The 16,788-nt window shown below is 34.9% G+C and overlaps 1 protein-coding gene and 1 long non-coding RNA gene across 2 annotated transcripts; both read left to right on the top strand.

Moving 5' to 3' along the window:
- Positions 1 to 3,705: 3,705 nt before the first annotated feature.
- On the top strand, positions 3,706 to 8,179 carry LOC104648346 (uncharacterized). Its single transcript, XR_002028152.3, has 3 exons — positions 3,706 to 4,551; positions 5,076 to 5,122; positions 6,114 to 8,179. It is a non-coding gene; the product is annotated as an uncharacterized lncRNA (long non-coding RNA).
- Positions 8,180 to 12,663: 4,484 nt separating this feature from the next.
- LOC138337435 (uncharacterized) lies at positions 12,664 to 15,515 on the top strand. Its single transcript, XM_069287345.1, has 4 exons — positions 12,664 to 12,849; positions 14,821 to 15,152; positions 15,207 to 15,314; positions 15,377 to 15,515. Exons 1-4 carry the CDS (start codon positions 12,664 to 12,666, stop codon positions 15,513 to 15,515), a joined length of 765 nt encoding a protein of 254 aa, XP_069143446.1.
- The last annotated feature ends 1,273 nt before the right edge of the window (positions 15,516 to 16,788 follow it).

Here is a 16,788-nt window from a genome sequence, read left to right as displayed (position 1 = left end):
TATCTCGTCATGTAAAATTTATCGAAAATGTGTTTCCCTACGAGTCTATTTCCTCCTCCACAAATACATCATTCATTGGCATCCTTCCCCTTTTTCCAACATACTCACAGAGTCCCTCACCACCTTCCCCCACACCTCCACCCACTACCCAACTACCCCTCATCACCCCGTCGACCGTCACCCACAATACACCCGTAACCTCTACCCACACTCACAACCAAGCCGAACCACCCTATACCCACAACATCTCCAGCCCAATCCGATTTGGGTCCTTCCCACCCACCCCCGAATCACCATCGCCCGTGCCACCCCCCAATACTCATCCCATGTTAACCCGTGGCAAAGCCGGTATCTTTAAACCCAAAACCTTTCAGGCTACCATACTAACAAATACACCCATTCCTGATAGTGAACCAACAACCTACTCTGTTGCCTAAAAAATGCTTATTGGCGTCATGCTATGGATGACGAGTTTAAGACTTTGACTGATCAGAAAACTTGGGTTCTTGTACCTAAGCCCCATGGGCGGCACCTAGTGGGCTGTAAATGGGTGTACAAATTAAACACAATGCAGATGGCAGTATTTCCAGGTACAGGGCTCGTTTGGTTGCTAAAGGCTACAATCAGGAGTATGGGCTTGATTACTCCAAGACATTCAGTCCTGTTATTCGGCAGGAAACCATTCGCCTGTTACTGTCACTCGCCGTGCGCAACAATTTGCTCATCAATCTATTGGATGTTTCCAATGCTTTTCTTCATGGCATGCTTGATGAAACTATCTACATGATGCAACCACCTGGCTATGTTGATCCCCACTTCCCTCAACATGTTTGCAAACTCCTGAAGTCTCTGTATGGGCTCAAGCAAGCCCCCTGTGCTTGGTTCACACGTCTGAAAACGTTCCTCCAGGGACTCGGCCTCACGTGTTGCGTACACAACACGAGTCTGTTTACTCGACATTCAGCACACGGTACAGTCATTCTTCTTGTCTATGTAGATGATATCATTATTACAGGCTCTACTGAAGCTCTCATCCAGGATGTCACTCGAGCTATGCATACTGCCTTCAAAATGAAGGACCTTGGCCCGTTACATTATTTTTTGGGAATGGAGGTTTCTCGGACAGGCAGCAGCTTGTTTCTTCATCTTTCAAATTATGCTCAAGATCTGTTGTAGAAAGCTGGACTGGAAAAATGCACCAGTCTACCAACACCGATGGCAATCTCTTCGTCTACAAATGGAGCCCACACCCCTTTGCCGATATCACCCACTTCCGCAGCCTCATTGGGGCTCTACAGTATCTTGTCATTACCCGTCCTGACATCCAGTTTGCTGTCAACCGAGTTGCTCAGCGCATCAATCAACCAAGTGAACATGATTACCATTGTCTAAAACGCATTCTCAGGTACATTTTTGACACTCTTGGTCGTGGTTTACTCATTCGACCCAGGGACTTGGAGCTTCGGGGTTTCTCAGATTCAGATTGGGCGAATGATAAAAATGACAGAAAATTTACATCGGGGTTTCTCATTTTTTTGGGGCCGAACCTGATCTCCTGGTGTAGAAAAAGACAACCCAAGGTCTCTCGGTCCTCGACTGAAGCTGAATACCGCGCCCTTGCTCTTCTTGCTGCTGAGACCATGTGGGTCACCTATATTCTTTGCGAACTCCGCGCCACTCACACTATTCCTGCTCTCTATTGTGAAAACAAATCAACCATCGGTGTGGCCAAGAATTCCGTCCTACACACCAGAATGAAGCATGTTGATACCGATTGTCTTTTTGTTCGCGATGAAGTTCAGACCGGCACCATGACTGTCCAGTATGTACCCACTGAAGAACAACCGGCTGATATTCTCACCAAGCCTCACCCGAGCCGACAACACGATTACCTCAGTTCCAAGCTTTCGCTCTCTTCCGCTCAGCTCAGCTTGAGGGGGGATAATAACATATAGTATTAAATAAATAGTATAAAATAATATTAGTATTTACTGTGTACTAATCCTAGTTCTATTAGGATCAGTACTCCTTAATCCTAGTCCTATTATGATTAGTACTCCTTCCTATATCTCCTATATATATCTCCGATGTATTCCCTTATAAGGTTAACACTTCAATACAATCAATATTCCTGCAGTTACATTTTATTTAAATTTAACTAATAAAATTTTGTTATAGATTTATTATTTTAACAAGAAGATAATATGTATAGAGTGATATTATTTATCATTTTAAATAGATTAAATAATGATAAAAGATTATTATTTAAAAATTTGGATAATCAAATAAGCTTATTTATTGAATTATTGACATAAATATTCTATGATAACACATCAGGGTGTTAAACGTTAATATTCTTAAATAAACTTTCCAATTTTATCTTAAATAAGTTAGAACTTTAAATTTTTTAGTAAACTAATATTTATGATTACATATATCAATTAACAGTGAATCGCGAGACACAAATGCTAGTGTAATTAATATACAGAGAAGTGATATTGACATTCAATTCTTTTATTAAATTTTATTTTACAGACAATTTTTTTTAAAAAAATTAATTGCTTATTTTAATATTTACTTCCTGATCCATATATTTTTGGAATTTTTAATAAATACATAAAGCTACTATCCAAAATTCACATATTCATCTAAATTCAATCCAAATAACCAAACAACATGGATGTATAATTTCACTATAGTTGAACAATTTAACTTGAATTTGAATTTACATTGTTGATATAAAAAATTGAATTTCGTTTGTTATTTTATTTTGAAACTTTCGATCTTAAATTAATTTTTAAACTTGAGTTATATGGCAATTGACATTCCAACTCAATATTGTTTTTCTTCTCCAATTCATAGATTAAATATGTTTTCCGATTTGGACACTTTTATTTTATTTTAAAATATTCTATTTTTAACCTGATTTTTTATTACATATATCATTTTAAGTTAATGTAAAATAAAATTAATATTGAATACTCAATCTAGTACTAATTGAAAAAGAGATTTAATGAGAAAGAATTAATTATAAGGGAAATTAAAAAAAAAAATAGTTCTACCTTGATTTCATATATTGACAAGTAATTCGGGAAAAATATTCTTCTAACATAAACAAATAGCATAAGATGATGGTCTCCACGAGATAGTGATAACTTCGTGGTACACTCTATTATTCTTAAACCTCTCTGGGAAGATTTCACTAGATATTTTGGTATTAGACAACTAATACGAGATAGAAGGAGTATTAATTAAAATTTTATTTTGAAAACCATAATAGATAACAAAACTAATAGGACCAAATATATATATATTTTAGAAAAATATTTATTTTCTCTTATATTAAAAAAGACATGTTTCAACATGCCTGTTTCATTACTTTTAGAGGTATTTGTGTCTTTTCAGTTCTCTATTAAGAGTACGTGTCTTTTTTCCGTGTCATCAGTTCTCTTCTCAGTTCCCTACGTGTCTTCCTCCTATGTTAGCAATGTACACATTACTCTACGCTCTCTGTATCTGTATCTTCTTCATTTATGCTCCACCATCTGTGCATCAGCATTCTCCAGGTAAGGTTCTTTCATGTTTCAATTTTGTATCTTTGTTTTGATGCCATCTTTCTTTTCGTCCAAGTCCCCAATTTAATTAGGGTCCGTGAATGCTTTGTTATTTTCCATTTAGGTTTGTTATAGATGTTTGATTATTCTCGTCTTTTGGAAGTTCCAATAATTTTAATAATTGTGTCTTCAATTTCGGTTGGGTCCTTATGCTTTTCATGTTCTATTTTAGATTGTCGAAAAACTATTCAGATTCAAATTTTTGTGTGTTTTTTCACATGCAGTAATTAATTGGTCATTTTAAACTTTTGGGAGATTCATCTTTTGATCAACAAGAAGTTGTTATATGGAATAAATGTTTAAGAAATCTTGCTGAAGGTAGTTCTGTAGTTTCGGTTGGGTCATTATGCTTTCCCTATTCTATTTTAGATTGTTGGAAAACTTTTTAGATTCAAATTTTTTTTTGTGTTTTTTCACATGAATTATATTCATTAGGTGAACATTGAACAAGATATAAGATAACCAATAAAGTAAGAGTTGTGAGAGGTTTATTGATTTTGATGAGAAAGACAACAACTTGTTTGAGCTCGAACGGAGCAGGGTATTATTGTGGATTTCTGAATTGCCGTTAATGGAGTCTTGGAGTTGTGGAGAGTGAAGTGGAGATGTCAATCAAATAGACTACAACATAGTCTTAGCTTCTATGTTAGATGCTAATAAAACTTAAGCTTATATAGTATAGTACTTTTTTGTTGTTGTTCGGTACTTGCATTAGATTTCAACTTAATTTAATGTCAACTTCATTTGGTTGGTCGATTTCGCTATGAATTATGTAAACTGAACATCTTTAATTATTCAGTGCTAGAATTTCTGTTTTTATTGTTAGGTTTTGATTTTTGGTACTGTGCCTTCTTCTTGATAGTTGATTTGAAAGATGCAGATGAATTCATTGTGCCTTTTCGCACCAGCAGTAGAGCAATTTGAGAAGTAGTGAAAGGTGTGGTCAACAATTTTTTTCATCACCATTGCCATCTTTAAAATAAGAGATCATATAAACAACTGAAAGGCGAAAAAAATTCGTAGTTGCATTTCCATTGAAAAGTCATTTATACAAGTTTTTAATTTCTAGTAGTCTTTTTTTTTTTGAGGGAGGAACAAGTAGGTAAAGCATTAAAGTTCTGTTCTTTCTGGTTAAACATTCATTTTCAGGATACTATTTCGTCAGTATCCCTATTTCAGTTCTTGTTTTTTTAATTGATATTTTTATTCGTCCATGTTGCATTTCAAAGCTTTTTTATCACTTGCAGTAATTAATTGGTTCCTCTTTCTTCGTTATTATTTTGAACTTTTTTTGTTCATATGGTTTATGGTGTAATTAACTGAAGAAATTTTTACTAAGTTTTATGTTTCAAGAGAATCAACTTCCTAGGTTTATATATTTTAATCTTTCATTGTTATGAGTTTAGTTTGGAGTTTCGTTATATCATTTCATTAAAGTTTTGAAATTATTTTCACTTGCAGTGTGAAGTTAAGGATATACAACTGCTCTACGAGAATGTCATCTACGGGTATGTCCGTCAATGTTTTCTTCCGCCTTTTATTTTGATCTCCCTTTTTGTTGTGTATTAGTTTTCTCTATCTTCATTGAGTTCAGTAGAGAATATTAGCAAATCATAGTTTTCATATCAACATTGAGTATTTGATTGACAACACACATGGCATGGAACCAAAAAAATCTTTCACCATAAGGCACAGACCTAGCCCTATCCCCTATCTTGCAAGTTCTCATAGATTCTTGAGCTTTTTATTTAATAATGAAAAGCTAAATTAGGAAAAAGAAAAACAAATAGAAGATATATGAAGGGCATAAACAACGATTCATACAAAATCTGGGCATGTTAACAGGTGCACCTGCGTCTCTATATAGTTCTTCAATCGCCACACCAACGTCTTCTTTCTCATTCCATCGCTATCCAAGTACTTGTTGAATTGTATAAGCTTCTTTAACAGTTAAACAACATAAAATTTATTATGTTAGCAATCATTTGGTGCAAGGTCACAATAAAGTTGAATTAAAGCGAGGAAATATGACTATAGTCTATAGCTATGGGGACTACTGAAGAAAATATGGTTGGATTGTATACTATTTGTATGTAGTGTTCAATCCACGGATAGATATAAGAGAATATGTCTTTGCATCCTTAAATGTAAGTACTTAGTATAACTATAAAATTATAATTACAAAAAGAAAAGTGATCTTACAGACACAATAGGATCTTATGAATGTGAATGGTTTTGGGATAGGAGCATAGCTAAGAGAAATTGGCGCATACAGGAAGTAGTCTTAATTGATTGAGAAGTTGGATCGAGTCTGATCTCTGCTACAACTAATATAAGGGAGGACTCTAAAATAATTATTATCTTTCATATTTAATCATTTCACTAATTTGTGGAGAAATTATGGTGGATTCATAACCTCATTGTGAATATATCATTGTTGAAAGGATCATGAATTAGATAGTACTTGTATAACTTCTCTATCTTTATTGAATTTTTCAGATAATGATGTGATAATATTTTGAATCTCATGTTGACTAGAAAGGTAAGATCAAGAACAATAATTCATTTTGAGATTAACAAATTGGCGTTTAGTGAACTACTTGTTATTATTTCTAATGTTTCTAAGTTTTGTAGACAGTAAAATTTTCTAAATAAATCAAAGTTACATAATCAAGGTGTTGGCACTACATTATAAGCTCTAAATTTCTGTCTCCTAAATCTCTGTATCTTATTTATTTTACTTGATATATGATATTGTGATATGCAAATAGATATGTTAATGATAACTGAGACCTCAATGAAATGGGAGAGCTTCCAATACTTTATATTTTTTTTGATGCACCAAGATAATACCAACTTGTATAGGAAATTCAGTGGAGGTGTTGTTACATAGTTGTTGTTCTTATAGCATATTTGTTTTGAGCTGAATTTCAGTTGTTTTGGTGGGATATTCTATTATTTTTAAGTCATCTTCTAAGGATATGGTGTAGGGGGTGACTATGATTGTTGAAAGGGTTTATTTTTCTTACCTATTACTAATATTTCTCTACAGTTTATAGTTATGTCAATAAGACTACAAGATTTTTCCACTTCAATATCAATAATATGCACCCACAAATTATATCTAATATTAAATCTCTAAATATGATAATATCTTATATAATCATGTGAAACAAGGTTAGAGTAAAAGTGGCAACTTGAGATTATGTGACACTGCTTGTTGTAACACTCACTCTCTTCCTAATTCAGTAGTGCACGAGTAGTGTATTTTCTAATGCTCCGATATGAGTTAATAATTATGTATGATTTTTAACACTTATATCAGCTCTAATCATATATGCTTCTAATTTGTATGTAAATAATTAAATGCAGCTCATCTTGTGTATTTCTCAAACCCTCCATCTCTCACAAACATTGAATAAATTCAATAGTAATTGATTGGAGTAGCAACACATTTTAGAAGTTGTTTCTATATTTGCAACTTAAATTAGTACCTATTGATTAGTATGCAGTATATATATTTAAATATTAATTAGTAGTTCCATGCATACAGTATCAGTGCACGGTTTTATGGTGTGATGTAAATGGTTTATCCTAATCAATGCATTATTGATTGCTTTCACGACTCTAAGTCGTGATCTATAAGTCACACATGAACTTATTAACTAAACTACATGCATTTGTCAAGACTCTATTTCCCCACCTATCATTTTTTTATTTTTGTTACCAGTGAAATATATTATATGTTTTTGAAGATGTTGATGGCATACACTTATGTTGTTAATGGCGTACACTTTTACTGCCTATTTTTGAGAAATTGACATCAGGTACAACCTAAACATTCACAATGTACTTAGATCTTGCATGCTTCAATCTATTATTAATTTATTATCCTTCCTCTGTAGTCACTTGTTCAATGAAGAGTACTAATGAAATTGTTAATGTATTATATATTGCACTAATGATTGTTGTGTTTTTAGTTATTATACCTAAAGATGATCTTTTGTGTGTTTTAATATTGTCATGTCGATAAATTATATGCACAAGCCGACAACGTTGGTTCACATGAATGTGCACATTGAATTAGTTTATGTTGATCTCTTGGCTTTTGAAAAAACATCGGATGAATAGTGCATGTGCACACACTTACAAGAATTCAAGAACCATCTAGAACAAGTGGTGATTAGGACAATATACGAATCTTTCATTCAACTGCTTTCATCTATTTAACACTCTCTTTTCAGCTCCGAAAGAAAGGAGTATAGCATCGACACCAGCACGCACTATCTGATCAGCTCCTTCCTTTCTCTTGCAACCAAAGCGAGAGCTGGGAAGGTTTTCAACGAACTCTTTGAATTTTTTATTTTTCTATCTTGTGTGCAAAGATATAGGGTCTGACCTGCAACTAAATATTATGAAAAAAATTTCATCCTTTGGTAATCAAGTTGTAAGAATATTAGTGTACTGTAGACATCAGTGACTCTATTTGCTATCATCTTGAACAATCAATGAGCTATCATAGCTTAAAAGTTTCAGTTTTGATCTAATGGAGTGTCATTTATTCATATATTTTTGAATGTTCTTTTCCAAATGAATTATTTCTAAATTATCCATAAAACAACTATCATTACTGCTAATGTGATCACTCTTCTATGTAGATGTGCACCTCTTGTTTGTTAATTTGCATATCCATCTGCGTATATACGTTTATGTGTGATATTAGACACACAATCTTTTTAACATTGGGCCCGTGCAAGCACGGGCCATCCCTGCCTTGTTTTATAAATAATTGACCTTTCCCATTAACCTAAAGCAAAGTATATATTTGTTTTTATTATTGTTAATATTATCAATTATTGTAATTTTAATGGAGATAGTTTTCTTTGTTATCATGTATAATAATGTATTTTTTTAATATAGCAAATGTAGTATTTTGTTAATTTTAAAAGAAGCAAAAATTATTGTACTATAATAGTACCATTCATCCAAAATAACTCTCTCCCTTCACATTTTAGATTCCAAAAATCTCCCCCCAAAAGTTAAAAATTATAAAGTATTAAAAAATTCCCCCCAAAATTTTATAAGTCAATTATCAAAAACCTATATAGCATTTCTCCTCCTCCCATTACCTTCTTTTCTACCCTTCCTCTTACCATTTCTTTATCAAAGTTTTTTGTTGAATTTTTATTTCTAATAATTTGTTAACTTTTTATTTTGTAGGTTTTATCTAGCATCCTCCAAGCGGATGAGATATGTTTTTATATAATGATTTTTTTTGTTTTACTCAGTTGTATATTGTAAATATTCTATTATTTAAAGGCTCAAGAAATTATTGAACCATAAATAATTTATCATAAACAATTATATTTTTAATTTTCAAGAGATTATATTTATGGCTTTTATCGATGGGTGTTACAATGGATTGTATATTTTTATCAAAGTAAAAGATATATTTTCACTAGGCATAAGTTTTAAGTGATATTAAAATTTCAGATCTATATCTACAAGTTTTAAGAAGTTTAAATTTTACAGGTTTGCTTACTTCTTTGTTTCGTTTATGTTTTGTTTTTCATTGTTTATTTGCAAAAAAATTATCATACACATACTTTTTTCTCCTTGAAATTCTAATTGATTATATTTTAAGTGCTAAAATATTTACCATATTTAATAGGTATATTTATGGGATACGAGTATATAAATGACAATTGATACAAATATTGATCAAACTAATGTGTAATTGAAGATTATGGAAGGAGAGATAGGAAAAGAGTATGCTACTTTGGACTCAAACAACGTGATGTCCTACAAGAATTGTATATTATGGCTAATCTCAAAATTGTAAAATGCTATTATATTTAACATTAGAATTATTTTGGAATCTCAAAAATTATATTATGGTTACATTATGTAACTTAGTTTCTTACAAACAAATTTTGTGGAAAATCTATCCATTTTTGGCTATAAATTTTTTGAGATATAATTTTTAGCTATAGTATAAAATTCATGTTATTAATACTGTTTATGAAAATATTCTTTTATTTGTAGTAATGATTTTTATAGTTATGACTAAATCTGAATGTATTTATCAAAAATAGGGCGATACATTTTTGTTTTTCACAGCAAAATTAAAAAAGTTAGTGATCTACGGTGTTTCACGGTACTTTCAATGCATTTTTTTAAGTTTAGTGTGTGTGTAAAGCCTTTTTGTATTGATTTTTAGTGTAGTTTTCTATTTTTTTTAGGAAATCCGTCCAAAGGAGAACACAAATATTTTGATCTGATATTGGAGAAGTGACCACCTACAGACCCCACGACGGTCATTCGTGAATGTGACGGTCTGTATGGGTCAACCGTCGTGGGAAGATAATAGATGCTGAAGTAAGTTGGGGAATTCTATCCAAGTATGGGAATACAGAAGCTCATGACGGACCGTCATAGCCATGACGGTCCGTCACGAGGGTCGTCGACTCAGACGCATTTTGGGCAGATTTTTCCTTAAATGGATTTCACTATTTTATTAGATTTTGTTAATTATAAATAGTCCAAAAAACCCTGTTTTTGGGGTTAGACTCTTGGATAATTTTCAATTTTTCTGTCTTAGTATTGAACTTTCGATTTTGGGATTTGATATTACTTTTCCAGAATTGATTATTGGTTTTTTGTGATTTATTTAAGTAAACTTTTAGATTTTGTTCATTCTCATCAAAGTAAGTGCATGAATTCTTTCATTTTTATTACGAATTATGTGATTATTAGAATGGGTAACAAAACTCCATAACTAGAGTTGTGGAAACCATGGGTTAACAACAATGTATGACCTAGCTAAAATAACGATTCTAGAATAGTGCCTTGTATGTATTGATTATTCTTTCGCTTAGATGTTTTTTTAACGAGTGATGAACGTTAGAAATCGTCTTATTGCTACTTGCCGGACCAAGGAGGCAGATAATAGAAAAAGAATTATCAACATAGATTTAGTGCATAATATCTAATAGGCTAGTGTCGGTTGGTACGAAGTAACAACTTTGTCAATAATGAATATGATGCTTAATATGAGATAAAGATAAGGTTTAGTGAAGCAACACATGTAGCCGGGCCAAGGTGCAGAGTGGAATTCTCTAGATAGCGTACCAAGGATTTAGAGATACCTAGCTTTTAACTTTGTGTGCAAGATACTACGAAATGATTGTTATAGCTAGAGTTACCGAGATAGGAGCCCTTGGGGAACAGTTACGCCCTAGTTACTCTTATTAATTGATTAAACTCCAATACATGAACCTGTCACTTGTTTACTTTTATTTAGCTAATTGATTCATTAATCAAAACCCCTCTTTAGTTATTTGTTTTTGGGAAATAATTGACTAAACAGAAGTAATAATAGAAAAAATTTAAGTCTGAACAATTTTCCTCGTGGGAACGATCCCCACCTTTCTTTTTGGGTATCTTACTTGATGCGATCACTTTTACTATCAAAATTTCGCGCCGTTGCCGAGGAATGTGGATTTTAGATTTACTTTAAAATTATTACCGAAGTTTAGTTAACATTTTCCTAATTTTACTTTTTCTTTTTGTTTTTGTCTCCTGCTCGCGTAACTTCCTTATATGACAAATACACGGAGTAGAGGAATGCCCGTAATTGAACCTGTCCCCGTAATAGAGCGTACTTTAAGAAGAATGAATCAGAATTAGGGAATCCAAGGCGATGAGGTGGACCTGCAAATTCCACCATTGGTCGACACTCATGAACCCGTATTACTTGATATTCATAAGGAAGGTGAAATACGAAGACACGTTCCCACTCCACGCCCTCAAGAGTATTATAAGGTCTATGAAAATATCATAGACACTGATAGGCCACTAGTCTTTCCCCATCTACCACAAGCCCAGACTTTTGTGGTAACTAGTAGTCTGATGCAAATTCTCACTGCCAGAAGTTTGTTTTATGGGATACCTTCTGAGGATCCACATGCCCACATCGCTAAGGTAAGGGCAGTGTGCACAAGTTGTGTAGGGAGGCCCGATTTGAATATGGATGTAATTGGGCTAAGACTTTCTCCTCTCTAACTGACGAGAGAGGTAGCTATCTGGTTTACTGAGATCCCTTATAACTCAATCTTCACATAGAATCAACTGAGGGATGCTTTCTTAGCACGCTACTACACAGTGTCTAAGAAACTAAACCACTAAGAGAGAGTGAACAACTTTGTGGCACTACCGGGAGAATCAATTAGCAGATCTTTGGATAGGTTCACTTCACTCTTGTGAAGTGTCTTAAATCATTGCATAGATGATGAGTCTCTGAAAGAGTATTTCTATCGGGGACAAGATGATAATAACAAAGCGGTGTTGGACACGACACCATGTGGTTCTTAAGAGGAGTGTCCTTATGCCGAGATTGCTGAAAAGTTAGAGAAAATCTTCCAAAAAATAATAAAGCTTGAAGTACCAGGAAGTCATATACTAGGAGAAACACCTTCACAGTCCAATTCGCACACAACTTAGTCGCAGATGATCTTCAGAGGAAATGGATCAAATGGGAACTGAGCATGGTTGGTGTTGAAACTTGTTGCTGGGTGTGCGAAAGAGGTAAATGCGGTGAACTACTTGTCTAAACCACCACTGCCAAATGATGAATATTACTATGAGGAGGACTCCTGTGCGGTGAATGATCATACGGGGGGTTTCCGATCGAACGCCCAAGGCTCTTATCAGGAGAATTGACGTCAAGGTCAAGGAAACCAAGGTCAAAACTATGGACCACGAGGGTCATTATGTACGAGATGGGAATTACAACCGCGACAACAATTTCAACTGGTGTAACTATGGTCATAGAAATTGTTGGAGTGGGCCCTATGTTCAACGTCAAAATCGTGAAGTTTTTCCTAGGGATGGTGGAGCTAGTATGGTTCGAGTTAAGGATAAGATGCATAAACTAATGAGGAGGTTCGATGCTAGTGATTAGCACACGAAAGAGTTGAGGAATGACTTAGAGGGTATAGGGCAGAAAGTTGATACACATTAAGTCTCGATTAAGCATCTTGAGATGCAAATGGCCCAATGGTCTGCAACTGTGAACACACGGAATCCGGGCACTCTTCTTAGCAACACTGTCCAAAATATGAAAAATGAAGGGCATTGTCTAGCAATCACTACTTGGGGTGGTAAGCAAACCATTGACCCACCTATGCCGTCTGGTTTAGAAATGGTGATAAGAGATGATGATATCATAGTGAAGGTTAGTTGTGAGTTAGAAGAGAAAACGGTAATAGATATTGAGATGCCCCAAAATATGACCCACATGCCTAGACCACCACCTCCTTTCCCACAAAGGATATTAAAAAAACCGAGGATGGTAAATATCGACATTTTATAACGATGTTGAAATAACTTTCTATCAATGTCCCTTTGGTACAATCTCTTGAACAAATTCTCGGTTATGCCAAGTTCATGAAAGATTTGGTTACAAAGAAAAGATTAGTCACTTTTGAAAATGATGATAGAATGCAGCACTGTAGTAGTGTTATTGATACAAGATCTCTAGTGCAAAAGAAAGAAGATCCTAGTGCTCTCACTATTCCTTGTGCAATCGGGTTATTACATTTTGCGAAAGCATTATGTGATCTTGGGGCAAGCATAAATCTCATTACCCTCTTGATTTACAAGAAGTTGGGTTTGGGTAACCTAAAGCCCACTGCGATGCAGCTACTGATGGCCGATCGAACAGTAAAAAGTCCTATAGGGATATTCCACGATGTTCTAGTAAAAGTGGAGTCGTTCATATTTTTGGAAGATTTTTTTATTCTTTATTGTGAAGTCGATTTTGAAGTGCCTATTATTCTTGTGAGCCTATTCCTTACTACGGGTAGAGGCTTAGTTGATATGGAAAAGGGGCCGATGAAATTCCAGTTGAACAATGAAGAAGTGACTTCAACATTTTTAGGCCCATGAGGTAGAGTAGTGTGCTCCAATCTATATCTGCTATATCCTACAGAGTTGAAGAGTCATCTGAGGTCAAATTGAAGAGCGTCTGGGTTTAGAAGCATTTGCGGCAATGATCATGAATTTTGATAGTGATGACATTGAAGAGTATGGTCATTGGTCGCGACACTTGATCGAGGTAATGTTTGTTTTAAGCTAAAGAAATATAAGTTAGATATGAAACATCGCGAATATCCACCCGCAAAAGTCTATTGAGGAGGCTCTAAAATTTGAACTTAAGCATCTACCACCTAATCTGAGTTATTTATTCTTGGTAAAAGATGACACTTTGACGATTATTATTGCATTAGATTTGAATGCGCATCAAGTTGAGAGTTTAGTGAAAGTGTTCAAAAGGTTCAAATGAGCTAATTCAGTGGACTATTAAAGATATTATTAGGATCCCTCCCGGTATTTGTTCTCATAAAATCAAACTCATGCCTTATAATAAGCCAAATATTGAGCATCAAAGACGTCTAAATCCACCTATGCAAGATGTAGTAAAGAAGGAAATTATTAAGTGGTTGGATGCCGGAGTGATATATCCAATCGCTCATAATAGTTAGTATGCCTTGTTCATGGTCTACCTAGAAAGAGGGTATGACTAGGGTCCTCAATGTGAAAATTGAGCTTGTTCAATTGAGACCGGTGACTGGTTGGAAGGTGTTTATGGATTACCGTAAATTAAATCCATAGACCTAAAAAGACCATTTTTCCTATGCCCTTCATGGAAAAGATCTTGGATAGACTTGTCAGAAAGGGTTGTTACTATTTTGTTGATGGTTATTCGGGGTATAATAAAATTTCTATTGCACCGAAAGATCAAGAGAAAACCACCTTTACTTGTCCTATGGGACCTTTGCGTTTAAGAGAATGTCGTTTGGATAGTGCAATGCAACCGCCACATTTCAAAGATGTATGATGTCGATAATATCCGATACGGTTTAGGACACTATTGAGGTGTTTATGGATGATTTTTCTGTGGTTGGTGACTCCTTTGCGCGTTGTTTTATTCATTTGTCTGAGGTTCTTAAGAGGTGTGAAGACTGCAATCTAATATTAAATCGGGAAAAGTGTCACTTCATGGTGATATAGGGTATTCTATTAGGTCACCGCATTTCAGAGAAGGGTATAGAGGTTAATCGAGGATTTTTCAAAAATTGTGCATAGTTTGTAAAAGTTGCTTGAGAAAGAGTTTAAACTTTATTTTGATGAATCATGTCTTAAGGCATTTGGTGAGATGAAAGAATATTTTATGTTTGCACCTATAATTATTTCAGCGTATTGGCGTAAGCCATTTGAGGTAATGTGTGATGCTAGAGGGGGTTCTCTTGGAGTGGTATTTGGGCAAAAAAGGGACAAAATCCTTCACCCCATTTATTATGATAGTAAAGCCCTAAATAAAGCCCAAAAGAACTACACTGTGACTGAGCAAGAGCTCGTTGCTGTAGATTTTTCTTTTGAGAAATTTCATTCCTGTTTTCTTGGCACTAGGGTTATAGTGCACACTGATCATTCTTCTTTGAGATATTTGATGGCAAAGAAGGATGCAAAACTGAGGTTGATTCGTTGGGTATTTCTATTGCATTGATTTGACTTTGAGCTGATTGATAGAGAAGGTAACGGAAATCAATTTGTTGAACACTTGTCCCATTTAGAAGATGAAGCAATGAGAGAGTTGGCGGATAAGACTGAAATTGATGACACTTCCCCGATGAGCATGTATTGGCCGCCTCTTAAGATATGATTCCATGATTCTCAGATTTTTGGAATTATCTGGATAGCGATATCGTCCCACCGGACATGCCCTTTTATAAAACGAAAAAGTTCATGTATGATGTGAAAAAGCCTTTTAGGGCTGAGCCATACTTGCATAGGAGTTGTGCCGATGGGCTTATTCAGCGTTGTGTGCCAGAAGTTTAGATGTTGAGTGTTTTGGAGGCATGCTATTCTTCACTTGTAAGCTGACATCATAGTGGTATCTGAACTGATAACCAGATCTTACAATGTGACTACTATTGGACAACTATCCATCAAGATGCTCATGAGTACGCTAAGGCATGTGAATGATGCCAAAGAGATGTTGGCATATCGAGAAAGCAAGAGCTCCCTTTAAACCGCATTTTTGTTATTGAGTTATTTGATGTGTGTGGCCCTTTTTGAGTTCTCATGGGATGAAGTACATCCTTGTAGCGGTCGATCATGTGTCTAAATGGGTGGAAGCTATCGCACTCGCAAATAATGAAGGGAAGAGTTTCACCGCGTTCTTGAAAAAGAATATATTTTCCTGATTTGGCACCCCAAGGGCTATTATTAGTGATGGGGGATCCCACTTTTGCAACAATTTGTTAAAGGGATTATTGGAGAAATATGGGGTTTGCGCTAATGTGGCCACTCCTTACCATACTCAAACTAGTGGGAAAATTGAAGTTTAAAATAGGGAGATTGAGCAGAGTTTGCCAAAAACGGTGAATGCTAGTAGAACAGATTTGTCAAGGAGGCTTGATAATGCTCTTTTGGCCTACCGGACAGCATACAAGACTCCCATAGGTATGTCCCCATACCGACTTGTATATGGGAAATCTTGTCAATTACCGGTTGAATTAGAGCATAAAGCATTTGTTTCTGGGAAAACTCAATTAGAAATGGGCTGGTCCTTACTTGATCACCCAACTATTCCCTCAAGGAGTGGTTGAGTTTGAGAACAAGGAGGGTGTGCATTTTAAGATGAACGGACAACGAATAAATATCTATCAGGGCATGCTTAAACGACGAATGAAATAATTGAGACATACCATCTTGATGAAGTTTGATTATTCAGGTGTACTACATGATTTCGCAACGTTAAATCAAGCGCTGATTGGGAGGCAACCGAATATGTATCATTAGCCAACTATAGGATTTTCGTGATTTTCTAGTTATAGTTGCATGTTTCCTTGTCTTTTATTTCCTTAAACGTCCTCGCTAAATAGTTGTTTTTTTTTGTTCGAAGTGTTTGCTAGAGCATAGTTTAGGGTCTTTGTACAAAAAAAATATCCAAAAAATACAAAAAGAATAACTTAATGGGTGTTAAGTTTTCAGGTATCACATCACCAGAAGATCTGCTATAAAATTAGTTTGCAGCACCATTTGACGGACCCATCGACAGACCGTCACGCTTGCGACGGACCGTCGCAAGCATCCGTAGTGCCCAGGT

The sequence above is a fragment of the Solanum lycopersicum genome, chromosome 7, assembly GCF_036512215.1.
Source record: "Solanum lycopersicum chromosome 7, SLM_r2.1".
In the NCBI taxonomy this organism is placed as follows: domain Eukaryota; kingdom Viridiplantae; phylum Streptophyta; class Magnoliopsida; order Solanales; family Solanaceae; genus Solanum; species Solanum lycopersicum.
This window is presented reverse-complemented; position numbering and strand designations above follow the sequence as displayed.

Coding starts and splice junctions, on each gene's coding strand:
- LOC138337435 (XM_069287345.1), top strand. CDS start 12,664: ATGGCCCAATGGTCTGCAACTGTGAACACACGGAATCCGGGCACTCTT. Junction 15,153..15,206: donor AAGAAGGATGCAAAACTGAG/GTTGATTCGTTG, acceptor GCTGATTGATAG/AGAAGGTAACGGAAATCAAT. Junction 15,315..15,376: donor GACACTTCCCCGATGAGCAT/GTATTGGCCGCC, acceptor TTATCTGGATAG/CGATATCGTCCCACCGGACA.